We start from the raw sequence: 23,401 nt of genomic DNA, 5'->3' as shown, positions 1-23,401 counted from the left end.
TGCATTCCCGATAGGTCCACTGTATGCAATACAATACTAGAAATAAATTAAAACCAGAAAACAATAGAAAAACATGTACGTGCATAGTTCTTATTACATATGACTGTGTATAATAATAAATGACAAATACTTATATACATACAATAAATACATATAACTGGATTATATTATACATACGGATTGATTGTTTTTTTCTGTTTTCTATTTACTTTTTTATGATAGCGCAATTTTTACCTCAAACTCACGACTAATATATCTATATTCACCAGAAAATATTTTACAAAAATACATAAGAGCTGAGATTTTACAAAAACATAAGTCGGGTTATCGCGTCAGTAATGAATTGATTGTAAAAAGTAAATTTGATCAAAAGGTTACAAAGAAATTATAAAGTACGAATAGCTAGAGCAATGAATGTTGGTCATGTTTATAAAACAACAAAACTTCCTTGCAATGCTTGGCGTTGTAACCACCTAAGTCTGGGTGCTAGTAAATTTTGTCTATAAATCGAAACAAAACTAAAAAAATCCAGTTCAGTGAATGCGTAATTCAATCAATTAAAATTACTGGCAGATAACTAGACATCAGATATTAATGCTAACATATAAGCTTAGCAATTTGTAAAATCATAATATCTAAATGAAATGTGTATCACTTTATGTATACACTTGCTTATAAATAGTTGTGATTGCACATAATTTTGGGCTTATTTTTTAGCATGAAAAACTGATTTATTCAGCTACGATATTTTTGAACTAGCCGCTTACGACCGATTTTTCTCTTAATATATCCTTTTGATTCCTTTATATGGTATATCTTGGTATATATTTTTTATATTCCTAACTGATTAAATAAAAATAAATAAGATGAAATGTCGGTACTGTATTAAAAACAAGTTAAATAAAGCTCTGATCCAGTACTCCATGAACTTACACGATTTTATACGAACTTGCAGAAAGTTGCAGGAAAAATGTTCCCGTACTCCGAAATCCTCCAAAATCCTGTAAATGAGAGCGACTTTTGGAGAGTTGTGCAGAGAATGAAGTTGCAAGATTTTACCCGAACTTTTTCTTCTGGTAAAATCATGAAAAGTGTCAAGCAATCACTGGTTGACGTTTTTATAGGAAACATGGTTTTTATGTTCCCGTACATTTTTGTTGTTACTCACTTTTTACTCTCACTTCAGAGAGCAATTTTGCTGTTTGACAGTTTTACAGGATTTTTCACGAAAAGTATTGGATCAGAGCTTAAGTACCATCATGAACCAAAAATACAAGATCACGTAAGAACGCGACGTTGTATTTGTAACTGGTTTTGAGAAAAAAGTTTGCGAAAGCGGGTTCGTTAGCTGAGCGTTTGTTTACATCACAAGCACCACTATTTTACACTTTTATTCAAGTAAAGAAGAGTTAATTCAACATGACAACACATTTTAAAGCATTTTGTTGCATCATTTTACCTAAATTGTGCGTTTAAAGTGGCTGACAATAATTTTGGCTAATTTTGGTTTTCGTTGGTTTGTTTGCTTTGTTTACTTTTCGCTCGTCTTCCAGTGAAACAAGATGGCGTAGAACCCGCTAAAAAAATCGACTTTTTTCACTCTCTTGTTCTTACGTGATCTTGTGTCTTTCGTTCATGAAGTACCATAACTAACTGCTCCTATTTTTCAACCCCAAAACCCTGGCTGTCAAAGGCAGCTGATTTCATCGATTATGTTTTGTTTACATATCAAGGTTTTATTGGCGCAAGTTTTATCTAATTTGAAATGAATTGTAAAATATTTAATGCTTTCGAAGGATGCATGGGAGAGATTGCTTATCGGCGTCCAACACTACACGACTTGGACACGGAGGTATTTGCCAATGATGCACCCTTAAGCAAATCACTAACAGAGATTTCTGGTCCGGCTGAAGCAGGCAAAAGCATGTTACTTTGGCGCTTAATGGCCCGATGTCTTGCACCAACTTATTTTGGCGGTCGTAATTGCGATATAATTTTTATTGATCTGCGGCATAAATTCGATATTGAACACTTTGAAAAGCAAATCAGGCGTATGGTGGTATCTTCGACGGAGCAGCACACTGCTACTGAATTGGAGGAAGTGGTAGAAAAGTGTCTGGATTCAACACATTGGTTGAGTTGTTATAGTTCGAATCATTTTGATGCTGCTTTGGAAACGGCAGACATATTGCTAATGAAACATCCTGATTGTGCTTTGATAGCAATTGATGGGTTGGATGCTTTCTATTGGTTGGATACATATGCACGTCGAATACGTATGCAAACGCATTATTCGCGGAATGTGGATCGCCTGCGTAGTTTGTGTGATCGGCATAGTGTCTGCTGTGCGTATACTGTTGATACAAACTACATAAATGCAAAACGTGCGAAGGGAACTGATGCCAATGCTCTTGGTCATCCTCCATTGCCGACATATGTTAAAGTTGAACACAGACTTCACCTAGAGCTTCGAAAGAATGGCGAGCGGTTACTCAATGGAAGGCCGGTTGATATAAAAGATGATGGCTTATACTTTTTAAATTTGCCGTAATAAGGTAAGTAGAATTATGTACACAATATTTTACGCACTTAGTTTTGATCTATATACATATGTATACTTTATAAATTTTCAATATGTTGTTGTTATTGTTGTTGTCTTGTCACTTAGTGTGCTATGAGGATTAGAAGGATTGTAACTGCCTTCTTCTAGATGTTGTAAGTTTTTACCACCCAGTTGCTAGTGTACTATTTTGTTAAAAATTGAACAAAAAGTAAAATTCATCAGATGACAATTATTTTGTGAGCGTATGAAAGGATCCATACAAGATACCAGCATGCTGACGTCATCAAGTGTTCGTGCCGTTTGACCGTGCATGTGCTTGCGGTGTGATTGCTTGATTGTCACACCATGCGTGTGTCGTCTATGTTGAAACCAATTTTATTTTACTTTTTGAAAGTCGCCAACCGGTAAACATCGCCCGCCATTATGAATTCAATTGAGAGAATATTTTGCCGGAAATTCCTTGCAATATATGTATTTATGAGTCAAAGCCGTGTTTTAGGAAGATTACAAGTTCCCAATATTGCAATTGCGAATTAAAAAAGCAATGTTATAACAAAAGGGTAGGCAAGAGGGAATATTGTGGAAAGTGCCCCAACCCTATCTCGAAATATTTTTTTGGACCACTCTAATGCTGGTAAATATGTTGTATGCTTCGAGCTTCGATGGCAAAATCACTTGATGGCGCCAGCAAGCTGGTGTCATGTATTTCACCTTTAAAATAAAAATTACTAATTAAAGGTTTATAGCTTCTCCGAACGATTAAATAAAATAGGCCGCCGCTGTGGTGTAGTGATTAGCAGTGCGCGTTACTATTCCGCAGGGCCTGGGTTCGAGCCCATTTTCCGACCAACATCAAAAAATTTAACAAACAAGTTTTTCTAATAGGGGTCGTCTCTCAGCAGGCAACGGCAAACCTCCGAGTGTATTCTGCTATAAAAAAAGCATCTCATAAAAATGCAATCGCCGTTCGGAGTCAAGGCAAAACTGTAGACCCTTCCCCTTTGTGTGACAACAACAAATCGGAGGAGAAGGTCGACCAAGCACTAACATATTGTGTAAGCGCCAATCTATTATTATTATTATTATCAAAAATTATATACGATTACCATCTTAATACATACATATATGCAAAATCATTATGGACTAAAGGCTATTATAATTGTACGCCACAAAAAAATTTACCCTTATTTAATACAGAGAAAATATGGAAAAGCAAGTTGCACATAAAGTCCTGTGACTGGGGTAGTATAGAATTTTCAAAAATTTATCCATAAATGCAAAAAAAGTAAGTGCGCCTGGGCCACACTGGAGAAGTGAAACTTACGTTACACACATATGTATCTATTTTGTATCATAACCAATACACATACAAATACATACAATATACATTCATCTGCTTTTGCTTGAGGTTATATTTTTTGTCTTTTTCTATTATATTATTCGTTCTAATTATATTAATGTTATTCTGTTTTCCTTTATCTTCATTTTTATCTTTAAACTCTATCGATAACAAAAACGATAGTAACATCCAATGAAATATCGATAACAAAACCGATAAAAATATCGACAACAAAATCGATGAAAAATTCGATAAAAATTTCGATAGCAAAAGCGATAATAGTATTGGTAGCAAAATCTATCAAAAGTCGATAAAAATATCGATAAAACATCGATAACAAAATCGATAAATATCTATAACAAAATCGATAAATATCGATAACAAAATTGATAAATATCGATAACAAAATCGATAAATAACGATAAAAATATCGATAACAAAATCGATAACCAAATCTAAGAATATGAGCGTACATAAAAAAAATCGATAAAATATCGATTATTATATGGATAAGTTCCGAAACTATCGATAGTACAATTGGTAACAATATCGATAAAAATGTCGATAATAAAACCGATAAAAATATCGATTATTTTATCGATAAGTCCCGAGAATCCCGAAAATCTCTAAAATCCCAAAATAGTTCCCAGATTGAATCTCTGCGTCTCTCTCTATATCCTTTTCTCTTTAATTACCTTTATTTTAATCTTTCTTACCATATCTTCGTCTTTATTTTTATAGGTATCCTCATCCTCCTCTTTGTCTTTACTTTTATGTTTATCATTTTCTTCATCTACTTATTTCCCTTCACCTTTGCCCTTATATGTTTATATAAGTATAGTGTTCAAATTTACCTTGGTCTTCATTTTTGCCTTTATCTTTACGCATCTTAGTTTTTGTTTTTATTTTTACCTTTGCCTTTCTCTATGTACGTAGAGGTACCTTTACTTTCATTCTTGTATTGGTCTTTTCCTAAGTGTTATTCTTTAACCTTTTTTAACAAGTTTTTGTTAAATTAATACCATATGCATACATACAAGAAGCACTTGTTTCAGCCCCAACCATTTCCGTTGCACCATTTTCGTTGGATCGCTTCCGCCGCTAAAGAAGTTTCACTTCAAAATACCGACATACACTCATGCATAAAAGAATAGGTGCAACAAAAAGAAATTCTGAAAAATCTAAGGTAATTTTTAGCGACTTGAAACATCAATCAAAATTGAATGGGCTTAAAACTACATACATATGTACTCACTCGAAAAATTCTGATAACAACTTTTGGAAATTCGATAAATTTTAAGAACTTTATGTAAGCTTTGAAAATTTTAATTATGTGGATTCTATTATGGACTAAACTAGATTTTAAATAAAAATTATAGAAAATAAATAAATAAAAATAAATTGCAAACAACTTTTGTCCATGAGTGCATGTAGTATATACGTATATTGCAAATATGTAGATATGTACATACATATCGTCGTTTAAAGCGCAAAACCGCGTATCAACAAAATGCAAAACCGCGTATCAGCTAAATGCAAAACCGCGTTTGTGAAGTTTTAGAAATTATTTTCTAGAGTATTAAAACACTCATATTTCAAAATGGTTCTCTTTTTTTTATAAAGAAATCGCATTTCTGCCTAGTATATTTCAGGACGAATGGATAAGGATTGAGCCAAGAGCTTGGCAGCCAATGTTAGTTACGCGGTTTTGCAGAATGACGAAGAGCGGTTTTGTACTTTAAACGACGATATGTGTCTGTCGAGGCCTATTATAAGGCAGCAAATAAAATATTTTTTTTTGTATGGACCACTATGATAACTTAAATTTAATTAAATTTTCGTTAATTTTCTCGAAATGTATCGGATTAAAAAATAAATTAATACTTCAACACTACTTTATAAATGTTAAAGTTTGTGCATATTTTATTGAAGTTTTGCCCATACTTAAGCTATAACGTGAATTTACATAAAGGGTATATTTTTGATAAGTATTGCCATCTTTTTGAAAAGCTGAAACCAATTAGTTAAAAAGTTAAACAAAATATTAAAACAACGCTGCTGTCAAACGAAAGGGCTTGAAAACGATTTATTTCGAAAATATTTAGAACTTCAAAACCAATTTAGTTAAGTTAAATGAGTAATCTTTATTTGGAAAATATTTTTGAAGAGAGTTGCCACCTGCTCAAAAAGCTAGAATAAATTCAATTAATAAGTGGAACCGATAAATAAATAAATTTTGGCATAGTTGTTATAAAAATCAACAAATCACAAAAAATCAGAGTTCTAAACTTTGTGTAAAATTTAAGTCTTAAAATTTTGATTAAAATTTTTTCGTTTTTCATTACATATTTTAGAAAAAATATTGGTATGCAGTTTTATAGTTTATTGATTTTTAGTACAATAAGTGCAAGTTTGAAGTAGCTACGACTTACTGTTGATTTTCGAGAATTTTTTAGTTTAAGGTGTTGCTCATTTTCTTCCATATAAAAACCAATTCGAACATATCGTCCCCCGCGTGTGCCAGAAACTTGAATGTGTAAAAAAAAAATTTGGGAAATCAAGTTGGAACGTTTTCATACGAGTCTTAACTCTATGATGTTGGTCATTTACATTTTATTTAATAAGAGGGTTTCAATTAAAATAAATCCTGCACCTTGATTGCCATTAAACATGGTAGTATTTGGAGTGCAATGGGGAATAGCTGCATACCCAGCAGTTACAGTTACACGGCTATACTCAATCCCGACTCTTGCGTCCTCGTTCGCGCACTCTGGGCAACCTGAGCAACCCATGTGTGAGATGCGGTAATCAATCCGAGTGGAGCCTTGGGTCACGGCAGAAAGAGAGGGAACTTCGGTGGGGCAACTCCGACTTATACGCTTCAAGGCCTAACAGAAGTTCACCAGTAGGTGCGGCGTAAAAACCCCTTCGAGCGAGATTCTTCAACATCTCGCTCATTTGCGTTCATGCCACGATGGAAGAGAAGGATGAGGTATCCAAGGATCTCTTCTAGGTGCGCTTAGAGTGCACGTACGAGCTCTGCGCCCGCCACGATATCAAAATCGTGCTTGGCGACTTCAATGCCAGGGTGGGAAAAGAAGGGATCTTTGGAACCACCGTCGGAAAATTCAGCCACCACGACGAAACGTCCGACAACGGACTGAGGCTGATCGACTTCGCCGGCGCCCGAAACATGGTAGTATGCAGTACTAGGTTCAAGCATAAAAAGATCCATCAAGCTACGTGGCTGTGGCAGGCACGCTTCCAGTGTTTTAGACTTACGCAGACTCCGAGGCCCAAACATCGACTCGGACCACTATCTTGTTGCAGCCAAGAAGTGCACTCGCCTCTGTGCAGCAAAAAAAGTGCGCCCAAATATGCAAGGAAAGCTTAACATCGAAAAGCTGCAATCACAACAGTCAGTCAATGCATTCCCTACTCGACTCTCACACCTGCTCTCAGAGAGCACTCTTCAACAAACCGACATATGCGAGCGGTTGAACCACATTTCCGGCTCATTAATTACCGCCGCCGAAGAAGTCGTCGGATTTCATCGAGCCCGAAAGGAAAGATGCCGCCTACAGAGTCACGCTGCGATCGGGACCGCTATAGGGATCTGAAGAGGGAAGCGAGACGTATTTGCCGTAATAAGAAGAGACAGGCCAAAATACATGAGTGCGAAGAGCTTGAAATGCTGGCCGACAGGATACCACAGAGTTAGGCGACTTACGGAAGGTTTCAAGACCAGGCCCTATTCCTGCAAGAACAACAATGGCGACCTAGTTATCGATGCTCAGAACGTACTTAAATTTGGAGGGAACACTTTTCCATCCTACTTAATGGTAGCAGCACGGAAAGTTGTGGAGCAGAAGAACCCGAGCCCCCAGTCGATGATGACAGAGTCCATGTTCCATCGCCTGACTATGACGAATAGCAATAACGCGGCTGAAAAACAACAAAGCTGCTGGAGCTGACAGCCTGCCAACTCTTATGCAGACTATGGTCAGATGAACGCATGGCCGACGACTGGAATTTAAGTGTGATCTAAGCCTTCTAAGCATAGGTTAAAAGGTCTTATCGAGCGTATTAAGTGAAAGATGTGAAGCCCACCGTCAATGAACTCATTGGGCCTTATCTTGGGCTTTAGGCCTGGCAAATCCACAATACACCAGGTATCCGCAATACGCCAAACCTTGGAAAAGACCCGCGAGAAAAGGATTGACACTCATCATTTGTTTCTCGACTTTAAAGCCACTTTCGACAGCACTAAAAGGAGTTGCCTATACGCCGCTATGTCTGAATTTGTGTTGTTGTGTATGCAAGCCAGAGTAATTCTTCTCAAAAAATACAAAAAAGGTGTTAAAGTACAAATCTTTCTCTTTGAAATGGCGTCGAGTTTGCTCAAATATCTTTTTGCTTCGCTGAGATATTACAGTTTTTAGTTTACGGAGTTTCCAATTTCCATGTGTACTATCCGCAGCACTATTTCTTCACGGAAAAATCCTGATGTGATAGAGCAATTCTGTGGCCAGATTTGAGTTGAGCGCACCGAAAACCTTCGGGAAAGTATAGTCTGGTTTCTGGGTAAGGAGATCGGTCTTATTTTGTCGGTCTGTGTAATTAAAAGTAGTCAAATAATTAAATGTAACCAAATAATTTTAAAAACTAACTTGATTATTTTTGAAAGGTTGAAAGATCTAGATAGAGTTAAATTTATAAACAAAATACAAAAGAGAGGATAAAAAAGTTGTTGCATATTTCTGGGGTCATATTTGTTTTATTTGCTGTGGACTTTTACGTTATTTGTATAAAGATTCTGTCTGAAAAATTTCCGGGTCCTCCCGAATGCAATTGTATTCAGACTTACCAAAAAAGGGGCCAAAACGACCCTTTCGTGAGAGAGCCAATGGGTTAAAATGTTATTACCTTCATGATCCAATGATCGGATCTAAACCAAATTAGTTTGGGACCTACTCTGAGGCGCCAGAAAAAGAATTATCGAAATCGGTTAATGTGGTCCAAAGTTATGCGGTAACATACATAAAAAAATATTCCGATGAATTGATAACCTCCTCCTTTTTTTGAAGTCGGTTAAAAGAGAAAAATTAACGAGGTAAATTATTATAAATTTTTAATAGCTAAATTTTTTTTGAATAGTTCTGAAATAAAGTAAAACCGAAAGTTTCTAATTTCTTATCTTATTTTAATTTATTTTTTATTCAAAATAAAACAGTCTTGATAAAAAACACATGCAATAAAGCAACAAGCAAGTATTGGTAGTATCAATATTCATATGTATGTATGTAGGTACATTAGCATGAGCAATATTCGGCATCCTTCAATCCCCATATGCATGTAACTGTGTATTTATGTATTTGGTTTTTACTACAAGCTAAACTGTTAGACTAGAGTTGACGTATGTATATAAAATTAATATAACTGAATTTCTTCACTTTCAACTTCGATTCACTCGCAAATCGAGCGGTGTGTCCAGTTCCATGGCGAGTACGGGGGCACTCTCGCTGCCACTGTGTGTGTTGTTGCTCCAACAATTGCTAGCTGCACTACTGCTGCGTGCCTGCGAATGACCCGCTGTTGTGGCATAGTAGTAATCGAGTTGAGCTGCCTTAATGTTGCATATATCCTCTTCCATGGCATTGAGATAGTAATGGGGCGCTGGTGGTGGCGGCACGCAGAGCTGACACCGCGGTGACGCCGCTTCGCTGTAATCATTGCTGTAAGCATTAGCATGCAAATGATGGTTTCCCGCAGTGTTTACCACATTTTGCATTGGCGATGAAATTAGGCTCGATCGATGTGTCTGTCGAACAGCAGCACCACCAACAGCCTGCGCCGCTGTGGCCATTTCCATGCCACCACCACTCATGGCACTTTTCATAGGTGTAACAGCGGCGGTACCAATCAGTTGCACAGCATGTTTGAAGGTCTTAACATGTTTGCGCAATGATGAAGGATCTGTGTAGCGTTTTTGACAACCGGGCACTTTGCACATATACGGCTTGTCCATGGCATGCGTGCGTGTGTGCTTGAAACGATCCGAGGAGTTTGAATAGGCTTTGTTGCAGCCTTCATAAGTACAGAGGTATGGCTTCTCGCCCGAATGCGAGCGAATGTGTATTTTAAGATTCTCTGCACGTGAAAAACTTTTCGCGCAGAGATGGCACTGATGGGGCTTCTCTTTGGTGTGTGTGCGTGCATGTACGAGCATCTTGTAGCGTGCAGAAAAACCGCGCATGCGTGTACAACCAATCCAACGACAATAGTATAAGCCATCGGCAGGTGAAGCGACTGCATGCACTTTGGTAACATGGCCGGCTAGGGCTTCGAGTGTGTTGTGATCTCTGGAATAAAGTAAGCAAAATGAAAATTGCTGGACTTTAGTCGTTTTTAAATACATATATTTGAAAAGTTAGAAGGAAGAAAATATTTGGCATTGATAACAAATTGGCTGTGGCAGAAGTCGAGGATGTGTTACTGAAGAGCGGTTAATCCGAATGTGCTGGCTTGGAACATCTCGACTCAGCTAAGCAGTTTACCAACTATCAGAAAAATTATCAAGTTTGCCGCCGCGATAATTCGGTACTCCGTAATCCGACAACAAAATAATTTTTCACAAACAAAATACACGGTGAAAAATTACCGAGCACCGAGTACCAAGCTCGGTGTGAAGATCCCTATTTTAAGTAGCTAAGCACAAAAAAAAAATTGGATTAGACCACTTCGGCTTTCACGGCTTAAAATATCGTTAAAAAACATAAATAAATGTTTGGCGCTTACATTGCTCCAAATTATGATGTGTGTTTTATATTAGGGATGTGCCGCACATTCGGTAGATTTCCGAATCCGGCTTATCTGGACGTTTTTATGTTATCCGACTATATCCACGTAAAATCCGGCCGGATTTCCGTATTTCAATTAAAGAAGATTAAATTTAAAAATCTAGTTCAGAATTTTTGATTTACTTTTCTAATCAAATTTATTACGAATAATTAGTAATTAGAGTTAAAACATTATATATGTTTCATTATCGGGCAACGAATAATTAGTAATTAGAGTTAAAAAATTATGTATGTTTCATTATGGAAAGAAGCATTACCGCATTATCGGGCAACAGTCTTTTCAACATAAGCGCTACCCGATGCACTAAACACTCCTAAGAAGTTCACCGAGGAAGGGGGTGCGCAGAGATACTTCATTGACAGTGTACACAAATTTGAAATTCTTTGCGACTAGGCCTGTCTGCCTTTTTTGTACGGTCGCACAATGAGACGTCCCCATATAAGCTTCGGCCAAAAGTATCAACCGTTCTACAAATTTGTTGAAATTTTGAATATGCGCTATTCTGCACTTAAGAACGAAGAAATGTGGAAAATGTTAAATAGTAATTGTTATCAGATTTTGATGAAATACATGTCATACGCTGGTTTTGATTATAAAAGCATAAATCTGAAAGAACGTCAAAATTGGTTTACATTAGCTCTGATCCAATACTTTTCGTGAAAAATCCTGTAAAACTGTCAAACAGCAAAATTACTCTCTAAAGTGAGAGTAAAAAGTGAGTAACAACAAAAAGTACGGGAACAAAAAAAACATTTTTCTTGTAAAAACGTCAACCAGTGATTGCTTGACACTTCTCATGATTTTACCGGAAGAAAAAGTTCGGGTAAAATCTTGCAACTTCATTCTCTACACAACTCTCCAAAAGTCGCTCTCATTTACAGGATTTTGGAGGATTTTGGAGTACGGGAACATTTTCCTGCAACTTCCTGCAAGTTCGTGTAAAATCCTGTTAGTTCATGGAGTACTGGATCAGAGCTAATATCCCCCACCAATTCTAGAAAAAGAGGCGCAAATTAAAAAAAAAAATATTTTTTGAAGATATTTGGTGTACACTGCTCGTTTACGCCAAAATTTTTCAATTTGGAAGATAATAGGTTTGTGCCACAAGCTACTCGAAGTTACTTCGAGTTACAGGCTAACCTAATATTCGCGGCTTGCGTTTTGGTATGCACGCCGTCGAATTTGTTTTTGTCCGTCACCCGAAATTGGCTTGCGTGCGTTTGCATTTGATTTCATTGAGCGAAACGTCAAATCAAAATGTCACGCCGAACAAAAATTGGAAATTGAGTTAGCTTCATACGCACGCCTTTCAATTTCGGTTGGTCCCATGCAAGTTGTGTGGGCATGAGAAACTTTTGACAGTAAATTGGCATCGTGCGTGAATATTAGGTTAGCCTGCTACCATATGCGTTCCACAAGTAAGTTTTGGAGTTTATTTGATATACGCTGGCAGTTTGAACTTTGCCCGAGTTTTTCTACTAGTAGCTTGTAGAACAAACCTAATAAAGAGTTTCTTACTATGACGCCCACCCCCTTATACAAGCTTTTTGGCCCAACGCACTAAATTTTATGAATTTTAGGGAAAATTAACAGACACAACTAATTCCTATTTCTTCCTTTCAAAAAGGATAAATCGAAAACATTTACAATACCTCCATACTAAATTATGTGCATGATACTACATATGTATTTGCACTAAAACTTTCAATTTTATCGTGATTTTATATCCGACCGGATATCCGAATCCGGTTTTTATATTGTCACACAAATTAAGGGACCTAAAGTTCTACGCCGCCTTCGAACGAAAAATGTTTGTTTTTTGTATGAGAAGCCTTTTCTTGCCCGAAGTACACTCGGGACGATTAACTGCTTTAGAAAAAAACTTTTTTGCTGTAGAGTTTGCTCGGGCCAGCTTTTGAACCTGTGTCTGCCCGAGTGGTCGCACGAACGCAACTCGTAACTACTCGGCTATGGCGATGGCCACTTACACGTTTCCATATCTTTATTATTTTCTCTCGTAACTGAATTCAAGGGCGCAAATGAGAATTATTTCATCGTTTATGACTAAATAGACGTAAGTGGAAATAGGCAGGTGCGGATGTGTATGTCGCGGCACATGTTAAGGTGTATCGTAAAACGATGATTCTTATCAGTTTAGGAAGTGACTTAATACCATAAGAAAGCGCGCAATAAAGCGAAATATGAATAATTTATTATTGCAACTCACCTGCCGCAATTGCTCCATTCGCAAACATATTCACTATGTTGAGGGGTCGAGCTGGCGCTGCTAGTGGTCGACGTCGATGTCGGTGTCGTCCTCGTCGTCGTCGTCATCGTCGTCATTGCCTCATGACGCAACGCAGCAGCGCTTGTGGCCACGTCATCTAATCCAACAATATCCACAGCCATATCGTCGACATGTTCCGGTGTAGGTGGCAAATTGCTGTCCAATTGATCTTGTCCAATTTTCATTATGACCGATCGCGTGCGTGTCGCCTTCGTATGGGGATTGATACCTAGCATATAAGCGCTATTTTTGTATGGTGGTGTTATTGGTGGTGTTGGAAATCTTAAATGGTGCATTTGTAGTAGTTCATCTGGTGGTGTAGACGACGTGTGAGCCAGCTGTGTCGACAGAAAGTCCAAATGCGACCAACCTTCATAGGCGGCTATAGCGGCTGAGGCGGCACTCAGATGCTGGTAGTAAGCGCTTGTTGGCACAAAGGCCGAGTTTAGAACACTGTTGGGAAATTTAGAGTTTTGTACTGCCATTGTGTAGCAGATTTTAGTTTTTTTAGTGTTTCTTAAAAAATATTTAGTTTTTTTTTTTCTTTTCTTTTTGAGTTAACGGTCAACGTGTGGTGATTTGAATTTGATATGTTAACTTAATTACAATGTAGACTTAGAACCGTTGTGTGGGGCGAACTCACGACAACTGAGTGCGTTGACTAGCAAACGTTCTCATATATGGTTATAACACAAGCGTCTGCGATAAGGAGCATACATCTTATCAGCGCTAACTTCTACATAGAAAACGACGAGTAGTTGTGGAGAATATGCGGAGTGTTTAATAACGCAGACAGGCGAGCGGGGGCGTGCGAGAGCGAGCGGCTAGCCGCTAGAACTATGGCTATCAGCCAGACAGTCAATGGGGTGGAGTGAATGGCTATTTTTAACTGGTCTTTTTTTGTTGGTGCTTTTTGTTAATGCAAAACCCCCCTTTCCTGCTTATAACGGGTAACGGATAAGGCAGTCGATTTCACGCACTTGCTATCGCATTCCATTCACCACTAATTCACCTGTTCACGCACCGATCGGTGGGTTGCTCTTATCTATCCGGCGGCGGCGATTGCCCGTGTAAAACCAAAATTTAGCTCGTATACGACTACACATGAACGATCGTTGGTGTTCGTTATCGCGCAACGTGAGGCCAAGCGCAAGTAAGTATGTACGTATGTACAGTGCAACCTCCCATAACTGGACACTCATGGTCCAAAAGTTTTTGTCCGCCTATGGAGGTGTCCGGTTATGGGATTGAAATTCATAACTGAAAGTAAACTTTTTCATTTTTTTCATTGTGGATCCCGTCAAATGCTGACTAATGAGAGGTTCTTATCTTGACTCCATTTTTGTTCAGTTTTATTTATTTTTGTCCATTTCTGTGAGGTCCTCGTCCGCATAGGGGAGTTGAAGAAACCAGAAAACTCAAAAACTAAGTGCTCGCGGCCGGTCATGTCCGGTTAATGGAGGGCGAATTGTTCAAAACGTAACGTGAAACATTTCCCATGTTGCCGAATTTAAGGATTTTTTTTTTTTCAATTTGAAGTTGGTGCAGTTGGAGCAGCTTTTAAAACAATTAAAATTGATTTAAATGCAAATATTTATACCGTTAAAAAGCCTTTCTAGTAGTTTTTGGACCCGAGGAATCTGAATTCGCAATTTGTTTTTGTCAAAAATGACCCTTTGGGTGCGATGTGAAGCAAGAAAAATGCAAACAACTTTTCTTCATTATATTTTTGCACCCAATCGCGCCCAGCGGTCGTTTTTGGTAAAAATTAATTGGCAAATTCAGATTCCTCAAACCAGGAAAAGACTTTTGATGGTATAAATATTTGCATTTAAATTAATTTTAATTGTTTTGAAAGCTGCAACTTCAATTGGAAAAAAACCGCTTAAAATCGCCAACTTGGGAAAACTGAAAAATTACCATCAAGACTTTCAGAAAAACTTGTTATCATCAACTGCCCAGCCCGCTGCCGAACACCTTGTCCGCTCATTGGAGGTGTCAGCAAGTAGAGGTAACACTGTACGTGCATATGTTGTATATATGTACTACATATATGTAAGTGGACATCGTTGTCATCGTCGGTGTTGTTGTTGTCATCTGGTTTGGCATTGACTGTTAGCGCCGCTTTCGCTAGGGGGCCTCTAGACTGTTTTTAGTACAAATAAAAGCTTTATGGCTGGTTTAGGTTGCTGGAGAGGAGCGCTGGGTGAGGCGTCAGCGGTAAGAGAGATAGCATGACACACGCCACAAGTTGACTATATACGGATATGTAAACCTGTGCACCTTTTGAGAGCTTATGCGTGCTTGACGTCATTTGATTTTTGTACTTCAATCACTCTATGAAAGACAGCATTTCTTGGGGGTGTCTGTGCGAGTGGGTCGCGGGCGGTGTATCGCAAAAATATACTTCAAAAATACATATGCCCTGATCTCTGATAACTCACTACCCTGTTCACAATTTTCAGCTAATCGCGCCACGATGCACAGTGTAACATCTCCGCATAAATTGTGGATAAAAAATAGTACTTACACGTGTTCGGAGTTCAGGTACCGCTCAAACTACATAAGTATGTACAGTTGTCCACAAAATAATAGGAGTGCGATATATTCTTAATTGTTTGTTATCTAAATTATGTTTGGCCAAAAGTTTTCGGGTTTGTTATACTGTGCGACGTGACGGCAATCGAACTTAAAATTAGTAAAACTAACAACAAAAAGTTAGCCAAGAACAAAACACGTTGCCTTAATCAATTCACCACCCAGACAGTATAAAAAAAAAAAAATAAATAAAAAATCGGCAATAAATGTCGGCATTGCGCTCCTTACCCCTGGGATTCGTACACTTGTTCACTTGATATGGTGATTTTTTTCGTTACTTTGTTTTTGTTTTATTTTATTTTGGTGTGAAAGAAACACGAGCAGACCAACCTAGAAGTCTTATCAAACGTCTGCGCTTTAATTCTTTGTCGAATCTAAAATCCACATCGTCTACAACTGCGTGGCTTGAGAGGGGATAGTCGTCGTCGTTTAAAGTCTACTTACGATGGCATGTGCCAAGTCGCTGAGTTGAAATCGTAAGCGTACACACGCAAATTCATACATACATACATTTCCTTACGTTTTTATTAGTGATTCACTACACCAGGCTTTCCCAAAGTGGGTGCCGCGGTACCCTGTCGGAATGCAAACCGGAAAAGAACTTTTGATGAGAGATATACTTGAGACTTACACCACTAGCGACGAAATTTTTAAAAACTATCGACAAATTTGTAAAGAACAATGGTTTGAAATTGAGCAAGTGTGCGGATATTTGCAGTGATGTAGCAGGAGCGATGTCTAGGATGAAGCAAGAGGCAGAAAACGCCACGAGAAGTCAGTGTATGATCCCTCGGTATTCCCTGGCGACTAGGAAGATGCCGCCACTAGATTTAAAACCCATATGGGATGACGTTGCGATGATAACAGAGGCCTGCGAAATTAAATTACATCTTTGGTTTTTTTCTAGCACGTCGAGATTTTTTTTTATTGGTGACATGTATATTTTAGAATGTCTAGCAATTTGGATGAAAACCCTTTAAGTAAACAAAGTAAATCAGAAAAACGTATGTAACTTCGAATTTAACGCCAAGAAAATTTAAATATAAAATTCAAAAATTAAAATAATTTTTCACTTAAATTGCTTTCGTGAAATTGGCTGTTGAAGTTCTTAGCGTTAACGCGCATTATCAGCGTTTACTTGGAACGTTTAGAAAAAACCATTGTCGAATATTTTCCCAACATTAACTGGAGCCAAGAGAGTTCTGGATGCAAGAAAAAGATGCAGAAAACGCTGCTGTTGGCAAGGTTGCATTAAAAATACTTGTGATTTTTGCTTTTACATTTCTATGTGAGACTGCATTTTCAAGAAATGCTTACATAAACAAATAATTTTTAAGCAGAAAACAAAACCGGCTTCAATTCTCATATACAAATTTAAGATTATCGGTTATATCTTCATTATTCAATGATCGGATTTGAACCAAATTAGAATGGGACCGCCTGTGAGGTAACACCTTTCTTCTTAAAAAAAGAATTATAGTAATCGGTTAACGTGGTCCAAAGTTATACGGTAACATACATAAAAAAAATAAATATTAATAAAAAAATATTCCGACGAATTGCTAACCTTCTCCTTTTTGTGGAGTCAGCGTCAAGTGATTTCCGGGTAAAATTGTCAAATCTCCCAATAAACTTAAAGGAAATAATGAAATCATCATAGCAGTTTCACTCCTCACATTCAAGCTAAATGAGCATAAAGTTTGCATTGTGTTTTCTCGCTTTCGTAGACATTGGAAGAGTAGGGGTGCCGCGAAATTTTTTTAGCACAACAAGGGTGCCACGGTGAAAAAAGTTTGGGAACCCCTGAACTACACCAACGAAGTCACACTTATCTAGACTGCGGTGTATGTACGTATGTATGTATTGCATTAAAGAGCTGCGCAAATGCATTTGAATCGCGGAATAAGACTTCTCTCGTAGCGCACTAACGTTCTCCAGTATTGTAATACCCATGTTTATGCTGATTATGTCCAATTAAATATTTGTTGTCCTCCTAAACGTACTAATATTTTTTATAGTAAAACCTTGAATTATGACTTGACTCGTAAGAGTGAGCCTCTATAAACGGTCTATGCCTCAAGCCAGACAAATCCAATTGTTTCCTAACTCATAGGAAGTCCTTTTGTTACGAGTAAGTTGGATGAATTGCAGAATATGGTCAGATGAAAACCTGCCTGGCGAATGGAATTTCACTGTGCTCTGCCCAATCCACAAGAAAGGCGACCCTGGCATTCGCGCCAACTACCGCGGGATCAGTCTCCTAAGCATAGGGTACAAGGTCTTATCGGGTGTATTTATTGTGTAAAAGACTGAAGCCCACGGTCAACGAACTGATTGGACCTTATCAGTTGGGCTTTAGCCCTGGCAAATCCACCATAGATCTGGTATTAACAATATAAAATATCTTGGAAAAGACCCGCGAGAATAGGATCGACACACACCATCTATTTGTCGATTTCAAAGCCGCTTGCGACAGAACGAAAAGAAGTTTTCTTTATGCTGCGATGTCTGGATTTGGTATCCCCGCAAAACTAATACGACTGTGTAAAACGACGTTGAGCAATACCATCAGCCGTTTGAAACCAAACGAGGTTTCAGACAAAGTGACTCCCTCAGAGCATACCAAGACGCGTATCACTGTTGACAGTTACAAGTTTGTAAAAGTAGACGACTTCGTTTATTTGGTAACCAGCGTTAACACCAATAATAATGTCAGCCTTGAAATCCAACGGAAATCACTCTTGCCAACAAGTGCTACTTTGGACTGAGTAGGCAATTGAGCAGTAAAATCCTCTTTCGTCGTACAAAGATCACACTATAAATCACTCATCAAGCCTGTGCTGGTGTGACAATGAAAACATCTGATGAAGCGGCTCTAGGAGTTTTCGAGAGAAAGATTCTGCGAAAGATTTACGGACCTTTACGCGTTGCCGATGGCGAATACCGCAGACGATTTAACGATGAGCTTTATGAACTTTACAACGATATAGAGATAGTTCAGCGAATTAAAATTCAGCGGCTCCGCTGGCTTGGCCATGTCTTTCGAGTGGACAGAAGGCCTCCTCTGCGTTGGAAGGACCAGTTGGAGAAGGACTTAGCTTCACGTGGAATTTCCTATAGAAGAAGAAGGTAAAGTGTATGGAATGTTCCGCACACTCTGATTGTCGCAGTGCTTAACTCCCTTAAATATACGATTAGTCTTAGCTAAAGCGTTTTTATCGAGTTTTGGACTTTTGGGAATAAGATACTCTTGCAACAAAGCTACGATATGTACATATCTTGCGGTGGCATTAAGTAACTGCTCTACGCTAAGATCGCAAATTTAACTAGTATATACAACTTCGAGCGCATTTATGCAGCTCTTTAGTACATAAATATGTATGTATGCATATGCAAATATTGTACAATACATACTCATTCACTTTCACGTTTTCCCATTGAAGTACATTTGTATGTACAATTAATTATTCGACGCCACAGGTGGGGGTTTGCCGAATAGCTCGCTCTCCCAACCCCATTACTTCGCCGTCATGCTTTATCGTTTTGGTGCTAAGAAGTTTTTAATTTTAGAAAAAAGGATTAATTTGTCAAGATTTGCACGTCTGATGTCTGCAGCTCTTAAGCTTATCAAAGTCACTATGTGTAACTGTGTTTGAAACACGGCGTTTTATATAGCCGCCGAACTTAACTCTTTTATCTAAAAGTTCTTAAAGTTATCTCAGGTTATTTGAACAGCAGTTGGCAGCCAACGATGGTAATTAGGTTCCCTAAGAAACCAACCTGCTTTAGCAAGCCTATACTAAGCGTTTTTTTTTGGAATAATTTTAATTCTGACTAAAAACTACAATTTTGGTGATGAATATTTTTGTAGACAATTTTTCGAATTTCTTAAATTTTGTGCGAAGTTTTTAACTTGGATTTATATGGTTTGAGTTATAATGTAAGCCACATTTAAACAAAAATTAACGAAAAATATTTAACATAAAAAGCTTCGTGAATATCAAACAAAAATATCACTGAACGCACACTTTTTCTGTTGCTCGATTTATGCATGTATGTATGTATTTACACACTTATATAAAATCGTAACCCATTTATGAACTGCCAATATTCCTAGCGCGCCTTTTCAGAATGGCGGGAAAGATAGAGATCGTAAAGAGCGTGTCACACGTGGCAATATTTGCAACTTGTCCACGCAATTCGCTGTAAAATTGGGAAAGAGAAATTTTATTTCCACGTGCTAACAGCCAGAAAGACCTTTCTGTCACCTTTCGGAAATCAGTTTCAAAAATTAAAGTTGCAAGGTGTGACTGCAACTGAGAGAGCACAAATCGATTCCGAAAATATATATATCTCAAACTAACCGAGTGTTGCCTTGTGACACTGAGCGTGAATTTGTGAGGAATAATAAAGAATAATTTGAAATAAAATATTAGGAATAGTTTAAATAAATTATATTTTGGAATTTAATTGTTTGGTTATAAATAATAAATTAATATTTAAATTAAAAATTAGGTTAATAATAACGAAGGGAAATAACAAACCAGCGGCAAGGCGGCTCACGATTGTATTTTAGTACCGAGAATTATTGCACGAAATTCATTCGCTGTGTAACAAGTCAAAAATAGTTTTCAAAAAATTTGCCTGCAATTCGCCTTTCGGAAATAAAAAACCTTTTTCGAAAGACACTTTACACGCAAGGTGTGACTGCTTTCTGAAATTTCTCAATTTCTTTCTGAATTTGACTGCCTTTTCGAAATATATTGCGTTGCTACGTCTGTCACGTTCTCAATTCTTGTCTGAAATAGAAAATTAAAATGGATTTTGAATTTTCATGAGCGTTTTTTTGGGTATAGAGAACAAAATTATGAGGAAATACATATTTAGAAACTTGTAAACATTTAAAAATTTTCGGGCTGGAAAATGCCTTTTGTTTGTCATAAATTCCATAATCATTTTGGTTCCTGTAGAAAACGATTTGATACTAATGGGAACATGCTTCCAATAATTTTAATATTTATGAAGCTTTGTACTTTTCGAAATTTATGAGTTAAAAATCGATTTTTTGGACTTTTACCTTTAAGCTATGAATTAGTGCAACTAAATACTAAGTACAATAGTATTTAGGTATTTATGCTGTAGTACTTAAATACCAAAGTACTATTTACTTAAGTATTTTGGATGTTATTTAATAACTGTTTATTTTCACAGCGATGAATACTAAGTATAAAAGTATATATGTTTAGGTAGTTTCACCTAACGAAATACCGCCTACAAAAGTACTTAGAGGCTTAGCTTGACTAACTTACTTAGTACAAATGTACTAAGAGATTTTGACTTCATTAAATACTGGATACAAAAGTACTTTGTACTTATGGCCTCACTTAATACTTGGTACAAAAGTTCTTAGTACTTATGAGTTGATTAAATACTAAATACTTGCTACTTATTTAATCAGTATAAAAAAGATTTTGGGATTATATCGGGTCTTTGTGATTTTGTCGATTTCCTACTATTTGAGAATTTTTGGAACTACATATTTCGAGATTTTCGAGACTACTTCAGTATTTTAGGGATTCTCGCGACTATTTCGAGGTCTTTGGTATTCTCGCGACTTTTTCGGGATCTTCGGGATTCTCAGGACATTTTCGGAATTGTCGGGACTAATTTGGTATTCTCGGGCTGTTTCGGAATTTTTGGGACTACTTCGGCATTTTTAAGACTTTTGGGCTTTATTTATTTTTTATTTTTATATCGGAATTTTCGGTACTGTTTCAAGATTTTCGGAATTTACAGAAATAAAAGTTATTATATTTGATATGACGTGAGTGACATGGAACAATCAATATACATACTCACAAAACTATGGACAAGCAGAGTAAAACTGCGTAGAATGTAGAATAGCAATATGGGTATCAAGTTAAAAGAAAATTTCTGTAGAATCTGGCTTACACGGACGAATAGGTATTGGAATTTACCTTTTAATAATTTTTTGTTTTTAATCTAATAAAGTTAGAAGGACGAAATTCGAGGGTGTGGTCGAGTGTATATTAGTGCTTAATATATAATAAAAAAAAAAACAAGTATTACAATTTTTAAGGATATTCAAGAATAAAGTTTCAAAAGGACGTTTTCAATAGCTATTCGTCCCTATGCGCCAAACAATTTAATCTACTTTAATTCTACAGAATTCCTTTAATTTGATAACCATATTTTTATTCTACATTGTACTAATTTATCATAGCTTTGAAATTCAGGCAAATTAGCAGCCCCAGCTCGGAACCCTTTGCGATGAAAAGACCGAAAATTGTTGCTTACAGAATCTCTCCACAGATGTGGAATGGCTTTGCTTCACTTGGCATTTCCAATTGGCGTCAGTTGGCGCAGAAGAGAAACGACTGGCTTGCTTTATTGAACTTTAAGCGTTCCTTTCCTTGTCAGCTCATGGGCCACGCAGTTTTGCGGATTGTCACTGTGGCCTAGCACCCAAATGAGCCTGATTAGAAAGTACTCTGGCGCGATTGATAAGGAGATCAGACATTCTCTTACCGATTGCGAGCGCACCATCATGACGTATAGCGTTCAAGGCCCTGATTGTCGCCTGGCTATTAGAGTATATGCCAAACCTCCCTAACTGACTCTTCAGCACTGAGTCTAGTTTTTTCCTTGATGGCAACTATTTTCGCCTGAAAGAAACTGCAGAATGAAACTAGTTTTGATAGAAAGCTCCCGACCTCCACCAACCTGGCTTCCAAGTTTTGATCCGTCCGTGAATACGTTCATTGCTCCCTTCTTCCAGTGACCCCGCCCAGTCAGCCCTCTCTTCAGGGAATGTCTGCTGCCCGTAGCCACCTTTCGAGCCAGTTAACCACCGGGTACAGGCGTAATGTTCAACATGACGTTAAGCGCCAGTGTAATGTCCCACTAATACCGATTTGGGCAATCCGCCGTACCAGTTGCTTAGCAATTGTAGCTTTCTCTAGTTATGTAGTTAAGAAACAAGGGCTCCGTATAACGAAATAGGTTTAGCTATGGTTTCATAAAACCAATGAATTACTTTGGGCAAGATACCGCCCCTCTTACCAATAGCTCCCCTGCAGCAGTACAAGACAACAGCCGCCTTTCAGTATTAAGTAGTTGAACCTGTCGGAAAGCTGCAAACGGACGGACACCGCCGATCGAAGGAAGAGCCGTATCGGAGACCTTATACATACTTTTCTTAGTAAACAAGACCAATTCGGTCATGCAGGGGCTGACTGCAAAGTTGCAGTTGGCCGCCCACCTGTTCACCATGAATAGGTAACTTTGAATCAGATTAAAAATAAGTGCCACATAATTTCCTCCAGAAGTCGTTTACAATCGCAATGCAGAACAGGGCAGAGAGAAAACCACTTTGCGGAGTGCTCGTTTTGACTCTACGCTGAGTGCTGGCCTTATTAGGTTGGTTTCAATCCCCATGGGTTCATCATAATTTACAATGACGGTTTGCGGCGATGGGTAGACACTCATAAAATGTGTAAGCAATTATTAAAATTACACAAATGTGCAATACGTACAAATGTACATACATATTGTAAAACATCTATTTTCGGAAACCCTAACTGGTTATAGCAGGTTTATGGAAATTGCGCCGTCAGCTGCCCGATCTGAACTTTGCTCCGATTACACTGATAACAGCCCCCAGCTGATATCATTATACAAACATATGCACAAATATACATTCAAGGTAACTAGAGCCGGCAAGCACAAAATT

General features: G+C 37.7%; 2 protein-coding genes across 2 annotated transcripts in view; one reads left to right on the top strand and one right to left on the bottom strand.

Annotated features, from left to right (window-relative positions):
* The first annotated feature begins 1,646 nt into the window (after positions 1-1,646).
* The window catches only part of LOC118742978 (DNA repair protein XRCC2), a 25,567-nt gene continuing 3,812 nt past the window's right edge, over positions 1,647-23,401 (top strand). The window contains exon 1 of the mRNA XM_036475421.1: positions 1,647-2,555. Within this exon, the coding sequence (XP_036331314.1) occupies positions 1,766-2,551 (786 nt within the window). The 5' untranslated portion in view covers positions 1,647-1,765 and the 3' untranslated portion in view covers positions 2,552-2,555. The remainder of the gene's footprint in view (positions 2,556-23,401) is intronic.
* Positions 9,141-14,270, bottom strand: LOC118742977 (zinc finger protein GLIS2 homolog). Its single transcript, XM_036475420.1, has 2 exons — positions 12,991-14,270; positions 9,141-10,264 (listed from the first exon to the last, which is right to left on the bottom strand). Exons 1-2 carry the CDS (start codon positions 13,533-13,535, stop codon positions 9,358-9,360), a joined length of 1,452 nt encoding a protein of 483 aa, XP_036331313.1. The 5' UTR covers positions 13,536-14,270; the 3' UTR covers positions 9,141-9,357.

The sequence above is a fragment of the Rhagoletis pomonella genome, unplaced genomic scaffold (assembly GCF_013731165.1).
Source record: "Rhagoletis pomonella isolate Grant_MI unplaced genomic scaffold, Rhpom_1.0 Rhpom_scaffold_00007, whole genome shotgun sequence".
In the NCBI taxonomy this organism is placed as follows: domain Eukaryota; kingdom Metazoa; phylum Arthropoda; class Insecta; order Diptera; family Tephritidae; genus Rhagoletis; species Rhagoletis pomonella.
This window is presented reverse-complemented; position numbering and strand designations above follow the sequence as displayed.

Excerpts from the sequence above, each read along its gene's own strand:
- LOC118742977 (XM_036475420.1), bottom strand. The coding sequence starts at position 13,535 with ATGGCAGTACAAAACTCTAAATTTCCCAACAGTGTTCTAAACTCGGCC. Across the intron at positions 10,265-12,990 it reads GAATGGAGCAATTGCGGCAG|AGATCACAACACACTCGAAG; the intron begins GTGAGTTGCAAT and ends ACTTTATTCCAG.